Here is a 17,802-nt window from a genome sequence, read left to right on the forward strand (position 1 = left end):
TAATAGTTGCTGTCAGTACCTAACTAATAACTACAATAATATGAAATAGTACAAAAAAAATAATAGATAGGAGCCCCCCACGACTATGTGAGCAATTCATAATATTGTAGCACCCCCAAGATTTGAACTCTAGTTGTGCCACTGGTTCTCCACCTAAATTGCAAATATGCAGGTTGCGTCACAAATTTTCATCAAATATAACACCTATATAACGGGTTTTTGATATTTACTTTATTTGTTTACAGTTCATATTATTACACATCAAAATATAATAAAACAGTTATAAATAAACAAAGGAGAATCGATATCCATACATGTATCAATCGAGAACTTCATAAACATTGACTTATCAAAATGCATTGATAAAACTTTCTCAAATATATATTTATATGTTGAGTTTAATCCTTTCTTCGCTTTGTGATATACCCCAATACCCCATTCCACGAAGAATCCGAGAATAATTAACAAGTGTCATCAGCATAGGTCACTAATTAACCATCTAGTTTCTATTTTTAAGTTATAACTGTTCTGTTGAATGCCGTTTTCCGAATTAGTTACTTATCAATATTGTTGCGGCACACATTGATTGCCGCTTTGAATTTTAAAATAAATTACAAATTATTACAAAAATAATTCCGAGAGTCCACGTATAAAATAAAAGGGACCACGAGATCAAAAATATAGAAATTTACCATCTCAGTTTTAAAAGTATTGAGCTTGGAACTTTGTAATACCAAACCTTATAAATCTATCATAGTAGGAAAAAATGAATTTGCTACAGAATTCATTGCTATATACCTACAATTATAAGTAAGTACCTACTATTGAAATGTGGTTTCGCTCGTAAGCCGTAGGTATATATCATAGTAATTAAAGCTGACTATTTGCAAATTTCAATATTTTACAATATAGCTATTAAGCTTTAATACGTAAGGGTGTTGATAAAATAAATCGATTAATCGTTTTAAAAATATTCATACGTGTTAACTCATTATCAATAAAATACTTATAATATATAGCAAGGGTTTGTTATGCATTAATATAATAATATTATATTGTCCAGGTAGCTTGCATTCTATAAATCTATAAAATGATTAATAAACCATATATATATATATATATATATATATTCGTAATACGTTATAAAAATGAATACGATGAATGTGTATTGGAATAGTATAAGCAGTTTGTCGAGAGTAACACGGGCCAGAACTATAATTTACAGTTGGATACGAAATGTAAAACAAACTTCTGCAGTCACAATAACTTTATGATTTATGAGACGTATTTACTATATTGTATAATATTATATTATTTTGCATCTGTATGACACCATGAACTGTAGAAAAAGGAGTCGTAGATAGGCAACATTAGAAGCACTCAAGCACACTTTATCGTCTGTGTCACGGCTTTAGGCGGCTTTTGATAAAATTCGTTTTTTTGGTGTAAGATGTAAATTTTCTCCTGATGTTTGTATTATCATTTTCTATTCACCGTTAAATTTTCAAAATCTTTTGACTATTTTTGAGCTATTATTATAAGGATAAGAAAATTTAGTTTTTTCTTAGTTTTTTTTTAAAATTACTATTGATAAAAAAATATTTGGACGGTCAAAACACTAGACAATGTAATATAACTAATACAAGGTTTTTTATATGCTGTAGTGGACATTTAAAAGAAGGCTGAACGTAAATCGACAATAATTTTTTAAGTGTGTCTAAAGTTAGAATTTTGACTAAATATGTTAGACATTAATTTATTACTTATACTTTGAAATGTTCTTGGCATGGTTGAGTCCTAAACTACTACAGAAGTCATATTTACATATTAATTAAATACTAAGTTTTCAACAGGCATAGTTAACCCACTAGTTCTGTTACTTGTCTACCCAGAATTAAATACAATATTAATCATGCATTTTTAAAAAAATTCCATTAAAAATTTTAATGACATTTTGATATTTGCTTAGGGTACCTATATGATGAAAATTAAAACTATTAGGTAATTAAAATATGGTACTTAACAGAATATTCTATGCAGGACACTAATTTACTTTTAACTTATTTAATGAATTTTATTATTTTTTGCTATAATTTAATTAAACATAATTAAGACAAAAATATTATTTATTCATGTATTACAATTTTGAATAGCAAGTAAATAAAAAATATTACTAGTATCTAATTGCTGACAAAGACTTTATTGAAGTTCATTTCGTTGATTGTCGTTGACCGTTGTCTGGTAAAAATTGGTTTTGTATGACGTGAAGAAAAACACGGAAACCAAATGTAAAATTTAATATATAATGGATATAAGATTTTATTAGAACAAAATTCTAAGATGATTTACACAGTCACTCGTAATGGTTGGAGGTTTTTATCATGGACCTGGTTACCTGTGTAATATTAGAATGTCACCAAGCCAAGTCACTGTGTTTGCCTACAGTCCATACGTACACATACAAGGATAATTACCCTCCTACCCTTTCCCATCTCTCCAATGAAATTGTAAGGTAGGAGAATCAACTGAGCCACGCAGTTAGTATCCCAAAGTAGCGGTTGATAAGAACAAACGTTTGCAAAATGTAGCAAGTGCTTTATACTTGAGACTACTGCAAACCATGTCATAGCATTGTACATTTATTGTTTTCCATTAAAAAACACAGACTTTATTAATTTCAAATACCAAATAATAGTTACAATCACAATAATAATAAAAATAAAGAAATTTATGGAATGCAATACAACACATAACCGTTAACAGAACACATATAAAAATTAAAAAAAAATAAAAACCAACTAAAATATAAATTTAAACCTAAACCTCATGAAATAATAATCTTATGAATTACACACCACCCATCAGTTGATTGGTTTCACAATACAATTTGTATAAAAACATTTTAAAATTATATGCGTTAATTAATAACAACATATTTATAATTTTGATCGTAATTCAGCTATTTTGTGACCCATGAGTTTTTGTAAGTCAACTAATTTTAATGCTAAACCCATGTTTCCTTGAATTTTAATTTTGCCTTGGAAAAATGCTTTTTGAGGATTTAATTTCCCAGATATCAGTTCAACGACATCTTCATCTTTCATTGTGAATGTTACGTCTGGTTTGCCTGTGAACAGTAAGCCAATATATAATTTTTTTAAATAGGTTTGATAACAGGATTGATTAAAATTGTGTACAATTTAAAAAATATTTAAATATTCAGAGAAAATTATAATTTTAGTAACAGTTAATTACCATATTAAATAATATATCATTTCAAAAATAACCAATTTAATATCACAATTTGTTTATACATATTTGATTGTCATACAAATAATTCATAAAACTTAAAATGTTAGTCCTTTAAAACTACAATGTTATGTACATATCCTTAATTTTTATTTGCTTGCTGACTACAGTTATACCCACTATTATAGATAATAAATTCAATTTTTGTAATACCTGTGCCATAAAACGTTATACTGCCTTTTCCATTTTTTGCATCTATAATCCACATGCCTTCTTTTCCCTGGGTGTTTGTCACTTTAAAACAATATATACCACGAACTTTTTCTATTATATTTTCCTTGTCATCCAACATGGCTTCTTCAAGAATTTTGAAAATTTTAAATACTTTGAAAACAGTCGGATCTTTGTCTGTAGTTGGTTTAGCCACTTCTGTTTTCGGTGTTCTATTATATAAATATCAAAAATGTACATCAATTCTGTTTCTTAGAAGTAATTGTGGAGGCGCTTGCTTACTGTGAAGTCTTAGGAAATCCTTGTTTGTACAGAGCTACTACGACTGCACCGCCCAAACCAATGTTTTGTTGAAGAGCTACTTTGGCACCTGGTACTTGCCTTTTTCCAGCTTTACCTAGTAGTTGCCAGTACAATTCACTACACTGAGCAATTCCTGAAAAGTTATATAAAACATTAATGATTTTTGTTAAAGGGCGATTTTCATTAATTCTACTACTACAAATATATTTTATAAGCTCAAAATTCTATTGCTGTCAGTGCACTATTTGTTTTCTCTCTCTGGCTCACACGCAACATAGACAAAATGCATTTACGCAAAATCATTGTTTTCTATGTGTTTAAGTAATCTTAGAGTAAAGTCACTCCTGACAAAAAAGATAGAGAATAATACTTTTGAGGGAATGATATATCGATTTATCTAAATATTGTCTCAAAACAATTTAAACATCATTTAAATTTACAACATTTTTTTTATTTATTTTGAAAGTCGAATACAAAGTCAAATAATAAAAAAACATAAAATCGATATGTCATTCCTTCAAAAATATTATTCTCTATCTTTTTTGTAATAGGTGACTTTACTCTAAGATTAATTAAATGCATAGAAAAAATGATTTTGCGTAAATGCGTTTTGTCTATGTTGCGCGTGGGCCAGAGAGAAAACTAATAGTTTGCTGACATTCTCTTAATGTGAATGCTAAGAAATTTAGGGCAAACATTTATCAAACTCTAATTGTGACATAATTGGTTTTTGATTTAATAGTTTTAATATTCAAATTGAATAAATACCCAAAACATTATGATATTTGCAAAACAATTAATAAGAAAAATTAAAAATTGATACCTAACTGTTTAGGTTAATTATAAGAATTAAAGTCATGAAATCAGAGCCTCACATAGACTGATGAGTTCAGTTGAGATTTTGAAGCCCTAAAATTCACCAAAAAAAGGACTTTGCATCAATTTTATATCTAAACAACTGAAAAATTGCAGAACTATTAAAATTTACCTTAACTTCAAATAAAATTAAAAAGTCAGAACCTGATTCATATAATATCGACAATTATAATTTTCAGTTTGGAAACTTTCAATAAGATATTGTAATTATTGATGAAATTATTTTCAAAAATTCTTGTGAAGAAAACAAAGTGTAAAAATTGTGCTGTTTCCTACTTAAACATATTAATGAAATATAAATTTATAGTTTGTTACTTGGGGTTTTTTTAGCAATTAAGTGTCAGATATTTTAAAAGTAAATCTTTGGAAATAATTATATTAATTAATTGTTCAAATGTTAAACATTGAATAATTAATGTATTTAACTATGAAATTATAGGTTATGAATTAATTTCATAACTTTACATCTATTATTTAAAAACAAATGTGAAATAAAAATTATATAATAAACCAAAAAACAAAAAAAAACCTAACACATAAAAACAACGTTTTTTGGCATTAGATTTAAATTTCCTAGGTCAAAAAATATCGCAAACCACCCATGTAATTTCCCTAGTTAACACATTAAGTGCCACGTATATTTGTCGCGCGGATACTCGGGCACCGCGCGAAATCAGTCCCGCAATTATGTCGGCCGTCTGTGTGTTGACATGGTCCTCCAGTGGATTGTGGTTGTTTTTTCACTACATAACTACTTGTTTTTATTATTTAGTATTTGAACAATTAATATCCAACAATAAAATTTACAAATATCTTATACCTGTAGCAATGAATAATATATATAATTATTAAAACGAAATAATATTATTATGGAAGTTCCTCGTATTATTTTTGTTTATATATAAGTAAAATAATACCATGAACTATACAACTGTATATTATAAGAATAATGTTTAGATATAATAACTATAACGATAAACATAAACAATTGTAGTAGCGTCGACGTTGCCCTGGATTATTTCTTGGGAAAAATAACCATTTTTTTGCTAAAAATAAACAAATATAAAATCCGAATACACTGTTAAAAAATAGACATTTTACTGAATAACCAAGTATAAAAACAGAAGAATTGCTCTGATAAACAAGTAAATAAGAAGACCATAAAGATGCATATTCAAATTGTAAACTACCCGTCGACCGCGGCACTCAATGTGTTAACAGTTTTATTTTGGACATAATATACTTCATTCAAAACTTACAACTGGTGTTAAAAGATTGTATAACTTAACCATATATTTAGATTGTTAGAAAATAATTACCTGTGGCACCCAAAGGATGGCCTTTGGAAATTAAGCCACCACTTGGGTTAACAACTACTTGTCCTCCATAGGTATTTGAACCAGACTCAATAAACTCTCCAGCTTTTCCTGGTTTACAAAGGCCCAAAGCTTCATATGTAATTAATTCATTTGCAGAGAAACAATCATGTAGTTCTACAACATTAACATCTTCTGGCTTGATAGTGGTCTTACTAAACAATTTATCAGCTGCCAATTTGGTCATGTCATATCCTACCTACAAATATTATACGTAAACATAAATTAACTTTAAATACAATTACAATAATATACATGTAATATTTATGATTTACTATTTGAACACAAGTTTGACCAGAGAATGTGGTTGGTGGGTCAGTAGCCATCTCCATTCCAACAATTTCAATTGCTTGATCCTGAAGGTTATTTTTAATGACAAATTGTTCAGATGCTAGAATAGCTGCTGCAGATCCATCAGACGTTGGGCAACATTGAAGTTTTGTTAATGGACCAAATACTTTAGGCGATTCAAGGATTTCATTTAATGTATACTCTTTTTGGAATTGAGAATATCTGAAAATTAAATTTCATTTCACTAATTCATTTATTTATTTAATATGAATTTCATACAATGAAAACTGGGAACCAGACAATTTTTATAAAATAGTTTGATACAATTATTTAATAGACAATAAATTTAACATGAATATTACTTCAAAATAAAACTGACTTTTGTAATAATTATTAAATATGAATAAAAAATTAAATTTGTATTATATTAATATTTTTAATTTAAGATGGTTTATATTACACTATTTTATTAAAAATTTAATTTTCGATCTTTTGAAAAAATATTGAATTACTTAAAATATTGTTGATGTAAAAGGTTTCTATTTTTTTGCTATTAAATTAAAAATATGTATTACGGGGTGTTCCATTAAAATACCAGAATTGAATTGTCCATGGGCGATGGGCAATTTTGTGACCAGAACTGAAGCTTGCTAGCGTAACCAAAGCGGACATATTATGTCTAATGTTATATTTCATACGTAAATCGGAGAATGTGTACTACACGTTCATGACATTTTTTTTATTTTAAACAATTTATTCTACTTATAATAATGAGATTAAATCCGGTGTTCTTAATGAAAAACCCTATAGATGAGTAATTAATATAATTTTTATCTGAATAATTAATAGAATAAATTAATTTATAATAATCATAATAAATTCATAAAAATTTAATATTTTTATATAATTTATTGTGCAGTAAATTTTTTTTGTGATTAGGTTTTTAGAAAAATGTACTAACGGATTGTTAACTGAATGTTTGTGGTTTTTATGAGCAATTTTAGCAAGTGTTTCAGGCTTTATTCCATTTTTATTCATATATTCCAAAGCTGCATTTCCAAAAAGTTGTGCAGTTATTGGTGCTCCATCTAAACCAACTAAATCGCCCATTAGTGTCACATGTTTGTCCATTGGATTTGTTCGATCTAAAAACTAAAAAAAATCTATATTTACCTACACATAATAGTTTTCAATATAAATATTTATAATTTTTTACTTTGGCAGATAATGATCCAGATTCCATTTTTTCAAAACCAAGTACTAATACACATTGTGCATTTTGAGATTCAATTATTTGTTTACCCAGATATAGGGCTGTAGATCCAGTTGAACAATTATTATTGACATTATAAATAGGTATTCCAGTCATTCCTACTTCATATAAAGCTCTTTGTCCACAAGTAGAATCACCTAAAATATGGTTATAATAATATATTATTAAAGGTATTATATAATCTACATAAATTATTTATTCTAATTATTATTACCATACACATATCCGACACAAGCTTGATCCACTTCCTGAATGCTGATTTTTGCATCTTGTAGAGCTTTAGTAACAGATTCAACTGCCATTTGTGGGTAATCAAAATCATCTCTACGACCAGGTTTTTCAAACTAAAACATTATAAAATGTATTATTAAGAAAACAGTTTTAATCATAAACATGTTAAGACTATTTTATAGATGTACATTTTAAAATACCATACATTTAACAAAGGGTATAATAATCTTTATAAAATACATTATATTAGAATACTATTTTTTTCAGATCAGAAATATTCAATTTTTTATAAATAAATAGTTCAAAAATATATAAATATTACCAACTAAATACAACCAACACCAAAAAAAAAAAAAATACGTAGAATATAAAAAATGTATTAAGTCCTACACAGTATATTATTTACAGTTATCAATGGCATCTGATAAGAACTTATGCATAGAAGTTATTTATGACTATCAGAATCTTAGATCATATACATTGTATATGATCTAAGGTCAGAATACAAGCTTAAGCAGTTAATCACACCATATTTGTATTGTTTTCTTTGTCACAATACAATATTTGTAAATATGTTAAACAATCATTAAATGGTAAGTTTATAAGTGTTAGGAGAATTAATGCTCATTTTAATGAATTTTTATTGTTTCTTAACAGTGATATTAACTGCTGTAAATTAGATGTAATAATATTAACTGAAACCCGGCATAATGTAGAATACTGTAATTTTAAGATTCCTGGATATAGACTGTTTTTCTCGAGTGTTAAAAGAAACCAAAATGATGGTATAATTGTATTCACCAGAACACAATTATGCATAGAATTAATTGAATACAAACATGGTGTGGCTAATCTTATGAAACTAAGTTTTATAATAAATAATACTCCATTTACCATTTTATGTGTATACAGGTCCCCTTTAAGTGATATCAACAAATTTTTGCCCATTTTAGATAACATTCTAAAAGACGAAATAAATAATAAAGGCTATCAAATTATAATTGGTGATATGAATATAAACATTGTGGGTCCGAATTTCACTAATAATGAATATCTTGATAAGATATCAGAATATGGATACGAATCATTTATTATGTGTTTACTAGAACGCCGCTAGGAAGCAAACATTCTTGTTTAGACCATATTTTTGTCAAAAGTAATAATAACGTTAACGTTAACGATAATATTGAGGTTGGTGTGATTCAAACCAGTATTACGGACCATTTCTCAACAGTTATAGGTATTCAAATTGATAATCAGAATCAACAAAAAAGTAATAACATATATAAGACAATAAATTACAGCGATCTGAATGAAATATTAAAAAAAGAAAATTGTAATGGAGTGTATATTAATAATAATGTTAATGAATGCTATAATGTTTTTATTAATAATAAGGTTGATAGTGTTATAAGTATGACCTCAATAACTAAAACTGCCAATTCAAATAACAAATGTCTAAAAGAATGGATGACACCTGGCTTGCTTTGCTCTCTATGTAATAAACAAAAACTATCCTTAAAAGTTCTTAAACACCCAAGTAATCACAAACTACGTGCACACTACATACTTTATAAAAATACATTTTCAAAAATGTTAAGATTAGCAAAAAACAATCATAACATAAATAAATTCAAAGAGGTTTCATATAGCCCAAAATTAACATTTAAACTGATTAATGATGTAGCTAATACAAATTGCAAAATTAAAAATGATGCGGAAATACATTCAATATTATTTGGTAATGAAAATATCAATTCATCTGTAAACCCAATTAATTAAGGTTTCCAATATTTTTAATAAGTATTTTACAACCATTGGGAGTAACCTTGGAGGCTTGATAAATAAATCAAACTTTCATTATGATGAACCAAATACAACTGAATCTTTTGATACGTTTTTTAATGAAAAAGTATTAGGTTCTTGAATCAAAGAAGACTTACAATTAATTATAAAAAAACAAATTTTATTAATTTCTCTATTCTTAAGGATTAAAATAATTTTGATAATTTAAAAATACACAATTGTGGGGATGAACCTTGTGGTGAGTTAAATTGTCAAAGTATTTTTAGAGTGTCGTGTACTAGATATCTAGGATTAATAATCGATAATAACTTAAGATGGAATCTACACATGAGTAATATTGTGTCATGGCTACGAACAGTGTCTTTCAAATTTTATAAATTAAGAAATTTTTTACCAGTTCATACTTTAAGAATAATTTATCTTGCTTATATCAAGCAATATTACAATACAGCCTGTTGGTCTGGGGAGGTACAGCTAAAAACGCACTACAGCCACTAATAATACAACAAAGATTAATAATTAGGACCTGTCTGAGTAAGATATGCCTAGAAGGATCAACAATAGAAAATTTTAAACTATTCAATGTTTTACCATTAGAAAAATTTTACAAAAAAATAGCTTTATTTTTCATAATTAAAAATTATAATCAATGGGTGGACGTAGTTAACATGTATGATAAAGAGAAAATAGAGCATATGATGCTAAAATACCTTATACTTTACAAAAAAATAGCTATATTTTTCATAATTAAAAATTATAATCTATGGGTGGACGTAGTTAACATGTATGATAAAAGAGAAAATAGAACATACGATGCTAAAATACCTTATACTAAAAAATCATTCGGGCAAAAATTTGTTAATTATCTTAGTCCTACGTATTTCAACTCACTGCCAATTAATATTAAAATAAGTATATACGCTAACTCCAGAAATCTTAAAAAGTTGAATCTCAAAAAATTGATTGTCAACTGGTTAAACACTCATTTAGACTAGTGTTTTATGTATGCTATAATTTATGTATTTGTTTATTTATTTACATTTTTTTTATCAATTATTATATTAATTACTAGATTTTGTAACTCTCTACCATCATCACACGCTTGTTTACAGGTGGTAGATAGATTCATCTTATTATATTATTGTAAACTTTGTTCTTTTGAGCTATATATAATTTATAATAATAAATTAATTTCTTTAATGAAAAAAAAAAAAATCATAATATCTGGAAACCATAGCTGATCACTACCTATATATGTAGAATGGAGATAAATTTATGAACATAAAATAAATTTCTATGACTTAGAATTGTCTTAGATGCCATACAAATAATTCTAATGGTTGCATTTTACGGATTTTGTACTTCATAATTATATGATTGCGTTTAATATTATGTACCTATATATTTTGGTACTAACAAACATTTTTTAATATAGGTATTTTTTTTTATCAATTTCATTTTATCATACATAGAATAATACAAATTGTATAGAGTATGTAACAAAATAGATCATTATCTGAATTTACAACAATACTACACAATTATCAATTTACCTTTGTTATTAGATAGATTCATGTCATATCATCTACACAAATCAAAAAACATTATTGTTGCAATAAAAATACTTCAAATAAATTGAAATCTATTACCAAACATAATTTGAAGTAAGTAAACAAATTTTTAATCAAAGCTTTGAACTAAAATACATTTTTAGATTATACAACTTTAGTTTATCAAGTATTGAAAAATATTAATGTCTTGAATGTTAATAGCAAATTAATAGTGCTTCAGTTACATAATAAAACAAATACTAAATAAAACTATAAAAGACAATATAAGTTACATTCAAATAGGAAAAAATATGTATAGTTGTAAAGTTCACATATCTTAAGTCACCAATGCTGGACTGCATAGACAACCACTAAACATTCAATATTGAAAATCAAGATAATTTAGTAACCCATTATTGATTTATTACAGTTTAGTGTATCATTATGATATGAATCAAATTTGTATGCAACCCAAAAATACTAAATTAATATTTATATGTTTTTTGATGTATTTACTTCATTATAGACTAAGTACTAAACTCTAATCCTTCAAATCAACATGTTAATTTTTTTGATATTAATAGTAACACCTATTGGCAATTGGTTAATGATAATAATTTGATAGAAAGTGGAATAATCAATATTTTAATCAATAATCTGCTAGTGATTATGAACAAATTAAAATATAGGTATCATAAAAGATTGTAAATTCACATTCATTTCCCTACAGGAATTACAATATATAACCACCACCAGACTTGGATAAAATACTTTTAAAAAGTATTTGGAATAAATACTACTTATGAAAAATAGTATGCCGAACATGTATTTGAATACTTTATCAAAATAGTACTCCATTCAAAGTATTCTATATACTTTTAAAATATTTTTTTAGACATTAAAAATGATGCTTGACTTTAGAAATATTTTAAATTATAGTCAATGTTAAAATATATTTTATTTAAATACGTACTATAAGTCCAAAAATAATAAAGCCGGGCTTTGCACCCGAATTAACCTGACCCTTAAACACCCTTAAAAAATCAAACACCCGAAACCCATATAACTCATTACCACTCATTAATAAACCATTTGGGTTAACCCGAATAATTTTGTTTTTTAAAAACTCTTCATATGATATATAATTTTGTATGTATATCTTGTAGTGAGTTCAATTCTGTAGTTAGTTGTTAAAAATAATAATAAATTAGCAGGTACAATCTTACAATTAATCATGGGTAGATAAATTCGATAATTATTTTCTTGAAAATAATATCCATTAAAATGAATAGGCCCCTAATTAATTTCCCATTGTCTTAGTTCTTGTAGTTTCTTAGAAAAATGTAACTACTGTACATTAATAAACTGAGTTAGGTCTAAAACAAATGTTGCGAATTCATGTTAAAAATATATATTTCACTATACATAACATAATAAGTCATTGCATAAATCATTTTTTTTTTTTGGGAGGGGAGAGGGTCATCAAAAGCTTATGTTTTGCCAGACTACTCCACCCCGTAATTAAACAATATTACCTAACCCGAATAATAGCGGTTTGAAAACCCAAATTTTTGAACACCCGAATACATCCAGCACCCAAAACCCGAATAAATGATAGGAGTGCTAAGCCCTATAATAAAGTTATAAAGTATTCAGAACAAAGCATAAAACATTTTAAGGAAGGAACAGTTTTTTTAAAATTATTTGAAATACTAACCCCAAGTCTGACTATGGTCTAACTCAAAATATTACCTAAGTTAAATATACATTTAATATTATATTATAACAGTTTACTATGCAGGCAGTACATAAGAATGAATTAAATTTACTTATTAATTTAATACAGGAAAGTAACATAATGTAGATACAGTATACCTCATTTATACCTCTTCAAACTAAAATTAAATAAACATTTTTTTATATTTATTTATTTTTTACTATTAATTGTCCATTAATATTGGTAGCAGCGAGCAAAAAAAAATTGAGTCGTGGGCCGCATGTACCATATCAAATATACATAGATATACCAGACATAAGAACTGGCCGGCAAAAGTTCCTTTGGGAATATTAATATATTAAATCAACATGTTTCCGAGTATAATTTTGTAAAAAAAATATTTTGTAAATATTTCTTCATAACTTAATACTTATAGACCTGCTTTAGACCTTTTAAGGTGAGTGTCACTTTATACACATGCTTATTATATAGATATGAGCAAAACTTTCACACCACCCGAGCCTAGGTATATGATATTATAATGAACACGCATAATAATAGCAATTTATTTAAAGCAGATAAAAAGTTTTTCAGACACCTTAGACGTCATAAGCTGCAGTATTGGTATTGAAAAAAAAATCCAAAACCAATGACATAATGGTCATGATCAAAATGTCCATAGATTAATGACTCGCCCTGGCTACAGCAGCAGCTACAACTGCTAATTTAGGAACGACAAAGAACTATTATACTAGTGTGCGACATTTTCAGAGTTACGTAATAAGCAGTAAGTGGAACACAGAGAAGAGAAAGGCCCATCGAGAAATACAAACAGGAAGTGAAAATGAAAGCATAATCTTTTTTTCTCCCGACACGCCGCATTAAGAAAAGCACGACACAGTGCCACCGACTTGATGCATTGTTTGTACCCTTCGAATAAATAGGTCGGACGACATATTTTTAAGTCGACAGTAGGTAGGTACATAATTCCTTGGTTACCTTGGTCATTCCGACTCCGACGACGTACACCTTGGGCTTGGACATTTTTGTTTGGCGATTGAGAGACGCGTAAAGGTAAAATAATCAACAAAAAACGGATGAATTGAAAGGGAAATAAAAATGTTTCATAAAACAAATGGACGGCAAACTCAGCGACCGACGTCGGCGGCAGCAATGACTGGCGACTGAAGGCTGAAGCGCCGCGGCATCACACTATCACATCGTCAGCAGTTTGATGAACACGTCTTTATCAGCGAAATTGTTATCACTTATCACACACGCGTGCATCGACGACATGGAAATATTATTATGGAATTGTTTTTTAAGGTCGCCCACTAAACCGACCTTCGACGGCGTTCGCTGACGTCAGCGCTCGCCGCTCAGTAGAATCGTAGTACATCAGCACAACACTACAAAATATTTAATAATATTATGTACATTGTACAAGCGTGGAAAGCGTTTCGTAAAAAATCCGGACGTAGGTCGAATATTTTCGGTGATAAATTTGTTTTTCTACCTATTATTTCTACCTAGGTATTCGGTTAATAAATAAACAATATGTCATCGGTAAACAATTCATTTAATATAGAATATGCATCGCGCACCTTTACCGTGACAGATTACAATGTATACAGAGCGTTCGTTTCACACTAGAAGTAGTCAATTTTTAGGATTGGTGTTTTCCGGTGGGTGGGGATGTAGTTTAAGATTACTAGGTTTTCTCGCTAAATCTTGAAGAATTTCTGGTTCTGAAATATTTTTCCGATTTGTTTATATTTTTGTTAAGGTCAGTTTATGCATGTATATATATTGATCGTAGAATTGAGAATTGAGTTTTCGCATGCGCCTACTTTTAGATTTGAATTTATAATACAGTCGAAACATAATGTAGCAGGTAGCTTTAATATGTTTATCATTAATTTAATTATTTTCAACTACTATTAGGTACCTAGTATACGACTATGATTTAATGTGATATTGTCACTTCTACTTGACTGAATTTAGATAGAAAATATTGTATAATAGGTATTCAAGAAATCAGATTAAATGTTAGTACCTAAGTAAGTTGTTTAATAAGGGCATTGGCCTATATAGATACTTAACTATATATGTATATCGACGACCTAGGTGGTTAGGTGGCTAGGTATACCTAATTTAGTTTAGCGTAATTTAGTTGCTTTTAAAAATTTTTTTTTATGTTAAAATCTTTCTTTAATATATTCTCAACATAACTTCATCAAAACTGGAGACCGGAGGGGGACTTTTAGATATGATATTGGTAAGATTGTTAAGTAAAATGTTATAATTTGTAAAAGGATAGGTATACGAACCTGTTCAGCGGTGGTAAATTACAGTATTACACATACGACACATAGGTACTTTGGAATTTCGGATTTTCATTTTTTATGTATGTATGAACTCTTTGACAAAATATCTAGGCTTTTTAGGAAGTCGATTTTCAATTTTCAATTTTAAAGGAACTTAAAATAACGATTTTGTTTAAAAATCCCATGAAATAATTTCATTAGATATTTTGTATTTATTTTGGGCACATCTGATTTTAAATCAAAAAAGCGATTCCTATTAAGAGCATGTTCTAGAAGCTTATAAATTCAACCATTTTTTAAATTATAATCAAACTTCAGGAAGTTTGTTTAATTTACTACCACTTTTAGAAATTTTTATAGTTAATAATTATACAAGCAAGAATATAATATTTTTCGCGAAGTATTGACATGTGCGTAATATGCAAGAGTTACATCCGGCGGCGGTTGCCTGACGTGGCATTATTACAGCGATTCTCTGAAAGTCGGAAACACACACTAATGATAATTTACTACTCACACATAGACAGCTCAAATGTTCATATGTCGTGTGAATTTCCTAAATATCATTCCTTAAAACATGACACGCTAGAGTCCCATTATTAATGTACAACATTAAAATCAGTTCAGCAGATTCATAGTGTAAAAGAATATTTTATAAAAAATTTGAAAGTTGGTATCTATTAACAAAATAAGAAAATCACTTCAGGAGAAATCAAGTGAATATCCAATTTTTAAACATAAAAATTTAATTTAGGAGCATTGTATTAAATTTTCAAGTTTATTGGCCGTGCAAACACTTTTTATCGACATTAATTTAAAAAAAACTATACATGAATTAAAATATTTTGAAAATTGTATGGTGTATAGAAAATGCTAATATAAACATTCAATGAAAATGTCATGTATCTTCATTCTTCGGTACTTTTTTTAGAGTTATATCAAAAACCAATTTTGAATGAAAATGTTTTTCCCGATGGTTTTGAAAACTAAAAGAAAATTTCATATGTTGAATACCGGAGTGCACCAACTAAATTAACTTTCAACACGGAAAAGTTACTGAAGTTAATAGTTGAAGCATTATTTCGACTGTTTATAGTGTACACAGATACAAAAAAAGTGGGTAAGTGGATGTCGCTCTGCTGTACAGTAGGTTACAATAGTGGGTCACTGTATAATGGATAGTATTAAATTTGAATTCAATGATATAATATCACTGTATAAGACAAACGATTCTGAGCGGAGACGGTTTGTCAGTCTAGGTATTAGACATACCTATTATAAGTATACTTATCTATAGTATTGAAAAAAAAATTACCTATAATAGGTATTAATAATAAATTCCAAATTAATCATCAATATCCATTAGGTAACGCGTTATACATCAACAACAAACCATGATACTATCATAGATATATAATAGTATACTTTAGAAGTTTCAAGTACCCACAACTAATATTATACAATCACAACAAAATAACTAAAAAAGTTATTCCAGGTTTTTTAATATGTAATTTCGTCCAAATTTGAACTTAAAATGAGTATAAATATAAACTGTGCTTATGTATTTCTTAAAATTTTCGGTAACAGAATTAAATATTTACGTGGAATCTTGTTTTAAATTTTCAATCCTTAGATATAAAAGTTGAACATTTTATAAATTTTTAACTACAAAATAATTATTCAATTTTAAATTTCATAAATTGTTTCAAGATTTTAACTTCAAATGCTTATAAAAAAAAATTGTGCACATGTATTTTTAATATTTTACAACTGCTATTGTAACAATGTATCAGGAGCCCTGTATTAATTTTTTACACTTTTTGGCCCAATAGATAAAACTTTATTGATATTTATAGAAAAAAAAAACTAAAAAAATTGAAAACTTACATTGTCCGTAAACAGCTCAAAAAGAGTCAAATTATTTTCAAAATTTTATCGTATATATAAAATGCTAATATAAACATGCAGTGAAATTTTCATGTTTCTACAGTCATTCGTTTTTTAATTACAACAAAATAACAAAATCGTTACGTAAGAAATCGAGTGAATACCAAATGTTGTAAAAATATGAATTTCAAACGCTCATAAAAATTTAATTTGAGTTTCTTATGGACATTTTTTTTTTTGATAAAGGTAGATTATCCTATAAGGAATCTTGTATTACATTTGAAAATCTTAGTTCTAAAAAGAAAAATGTTTACGAATTATAAACTCAAAATAATTAGGTAATTTTCGTGATTTTTCCATATTTTGTCAATTTTTGAACTGTAAATGATAATAAAAAAAAAACTGTGACTAAGGATTTTTAATATTTTTCAAATGTTATTATAACAATATAGTAGGAGCCTTGTATTAAATTTTCAAGTATTTTTACTCAACAAATAAAGTTTTATTGACATTCATAGAAAAAAAAACTAATTAAATTGGAAACTGAAATTGTCCGTAAACAGCTCAAAACAAATCAAAATATTATGAAAATTTTATCATGTATAGAAAATGGAAATATAAACAATCAGTGAAAATTTCATGTATCTACAGTCATTCGTTTTAAAGTTACATCAAAAACCAATAA

At 27.4% G+C, this 17,802-nt stretch overlaps 1 protein-coding gene across 1 annotated transcript; it reads right to left on the bottom strand.

Moving 5' to 3' along the window:
- Positions 1 to 2,625: 2,625 nt before the first annotated feature.
- On the bottom strand, positions 2,626 to 14,112 carry LOC100161454 (non-specific lipid-transfer protein). Its single transcript, XM_001946065.5, has 9 exons — positions 13,903 to 14,112; positions 7,814 to 7,943; positions 7,543 to 7,736; positions 7,288 to 7,478; positions 6,311 to 6,548; positions 5,979 to 6,234; positions 3,763 to 3,916; positions 3,463 to 3,692; positions 2,626 to 3,127 (listed from the first exon to the last, which is right to left on the bottom strand). The coding sequence occupies exons 1-9, from the start codon at positions 13,945 to 13,947 to the stop codon at positions 2,937 to 2,939; spliced, it is 1,629 nt and encodes a 542-aa protein (XP_001946100.1). The 5' UTR covers positions 13,948 to 14,112; the 3' UTR covers positions 2,626 to 2,936.
- Between the last annotated feature and the right edge of the window lie 3,690 nt (positions 14,113 to 17,802).

The sequence above is a fragment of the Acyrthosiphon pisum genome, chromosome X, assembly GCF_005508785.2.
Source record: "Acyrthosiphon pisum isolate AL4f chromosome X, pea_aphid_22Mar2018_4r6ur, whole genome shotgun sequence".
In the NCBI taxonomy this organism is placed as follows: domain Eukaryota; kingdom Metazoa; phylum Arthropoda; class Insecta; order Hemiptera; family Aphididae; genus Acyrthosiphon; species Acyrthosiphon pisum.

Bases quoted from the DNA above. Each gene is read 5' to 3' on its own strand.
- LOC100161454 (XM_001946065.5), bottom strand. From the start codon at position 13,947: ATGTCCAAGCCCAAGGTGTACGTCGTCGGAGTCGGAATGACCAAG. The intron at 7,944-13,902 runs GTAACCAAGGAA...ATAATGTTTTAG, and splicing joins TCGGAGTCGGAATGACCAAG to TTTGAAAAACCTGGTCGTAG. The intron at 7,737-7,813 runs GTAATAATAATT...ACCATATTTTAG, and splicing joins TTGTGTCGGATATGTGTATG to GTGATTCTACTTGTGGACAA.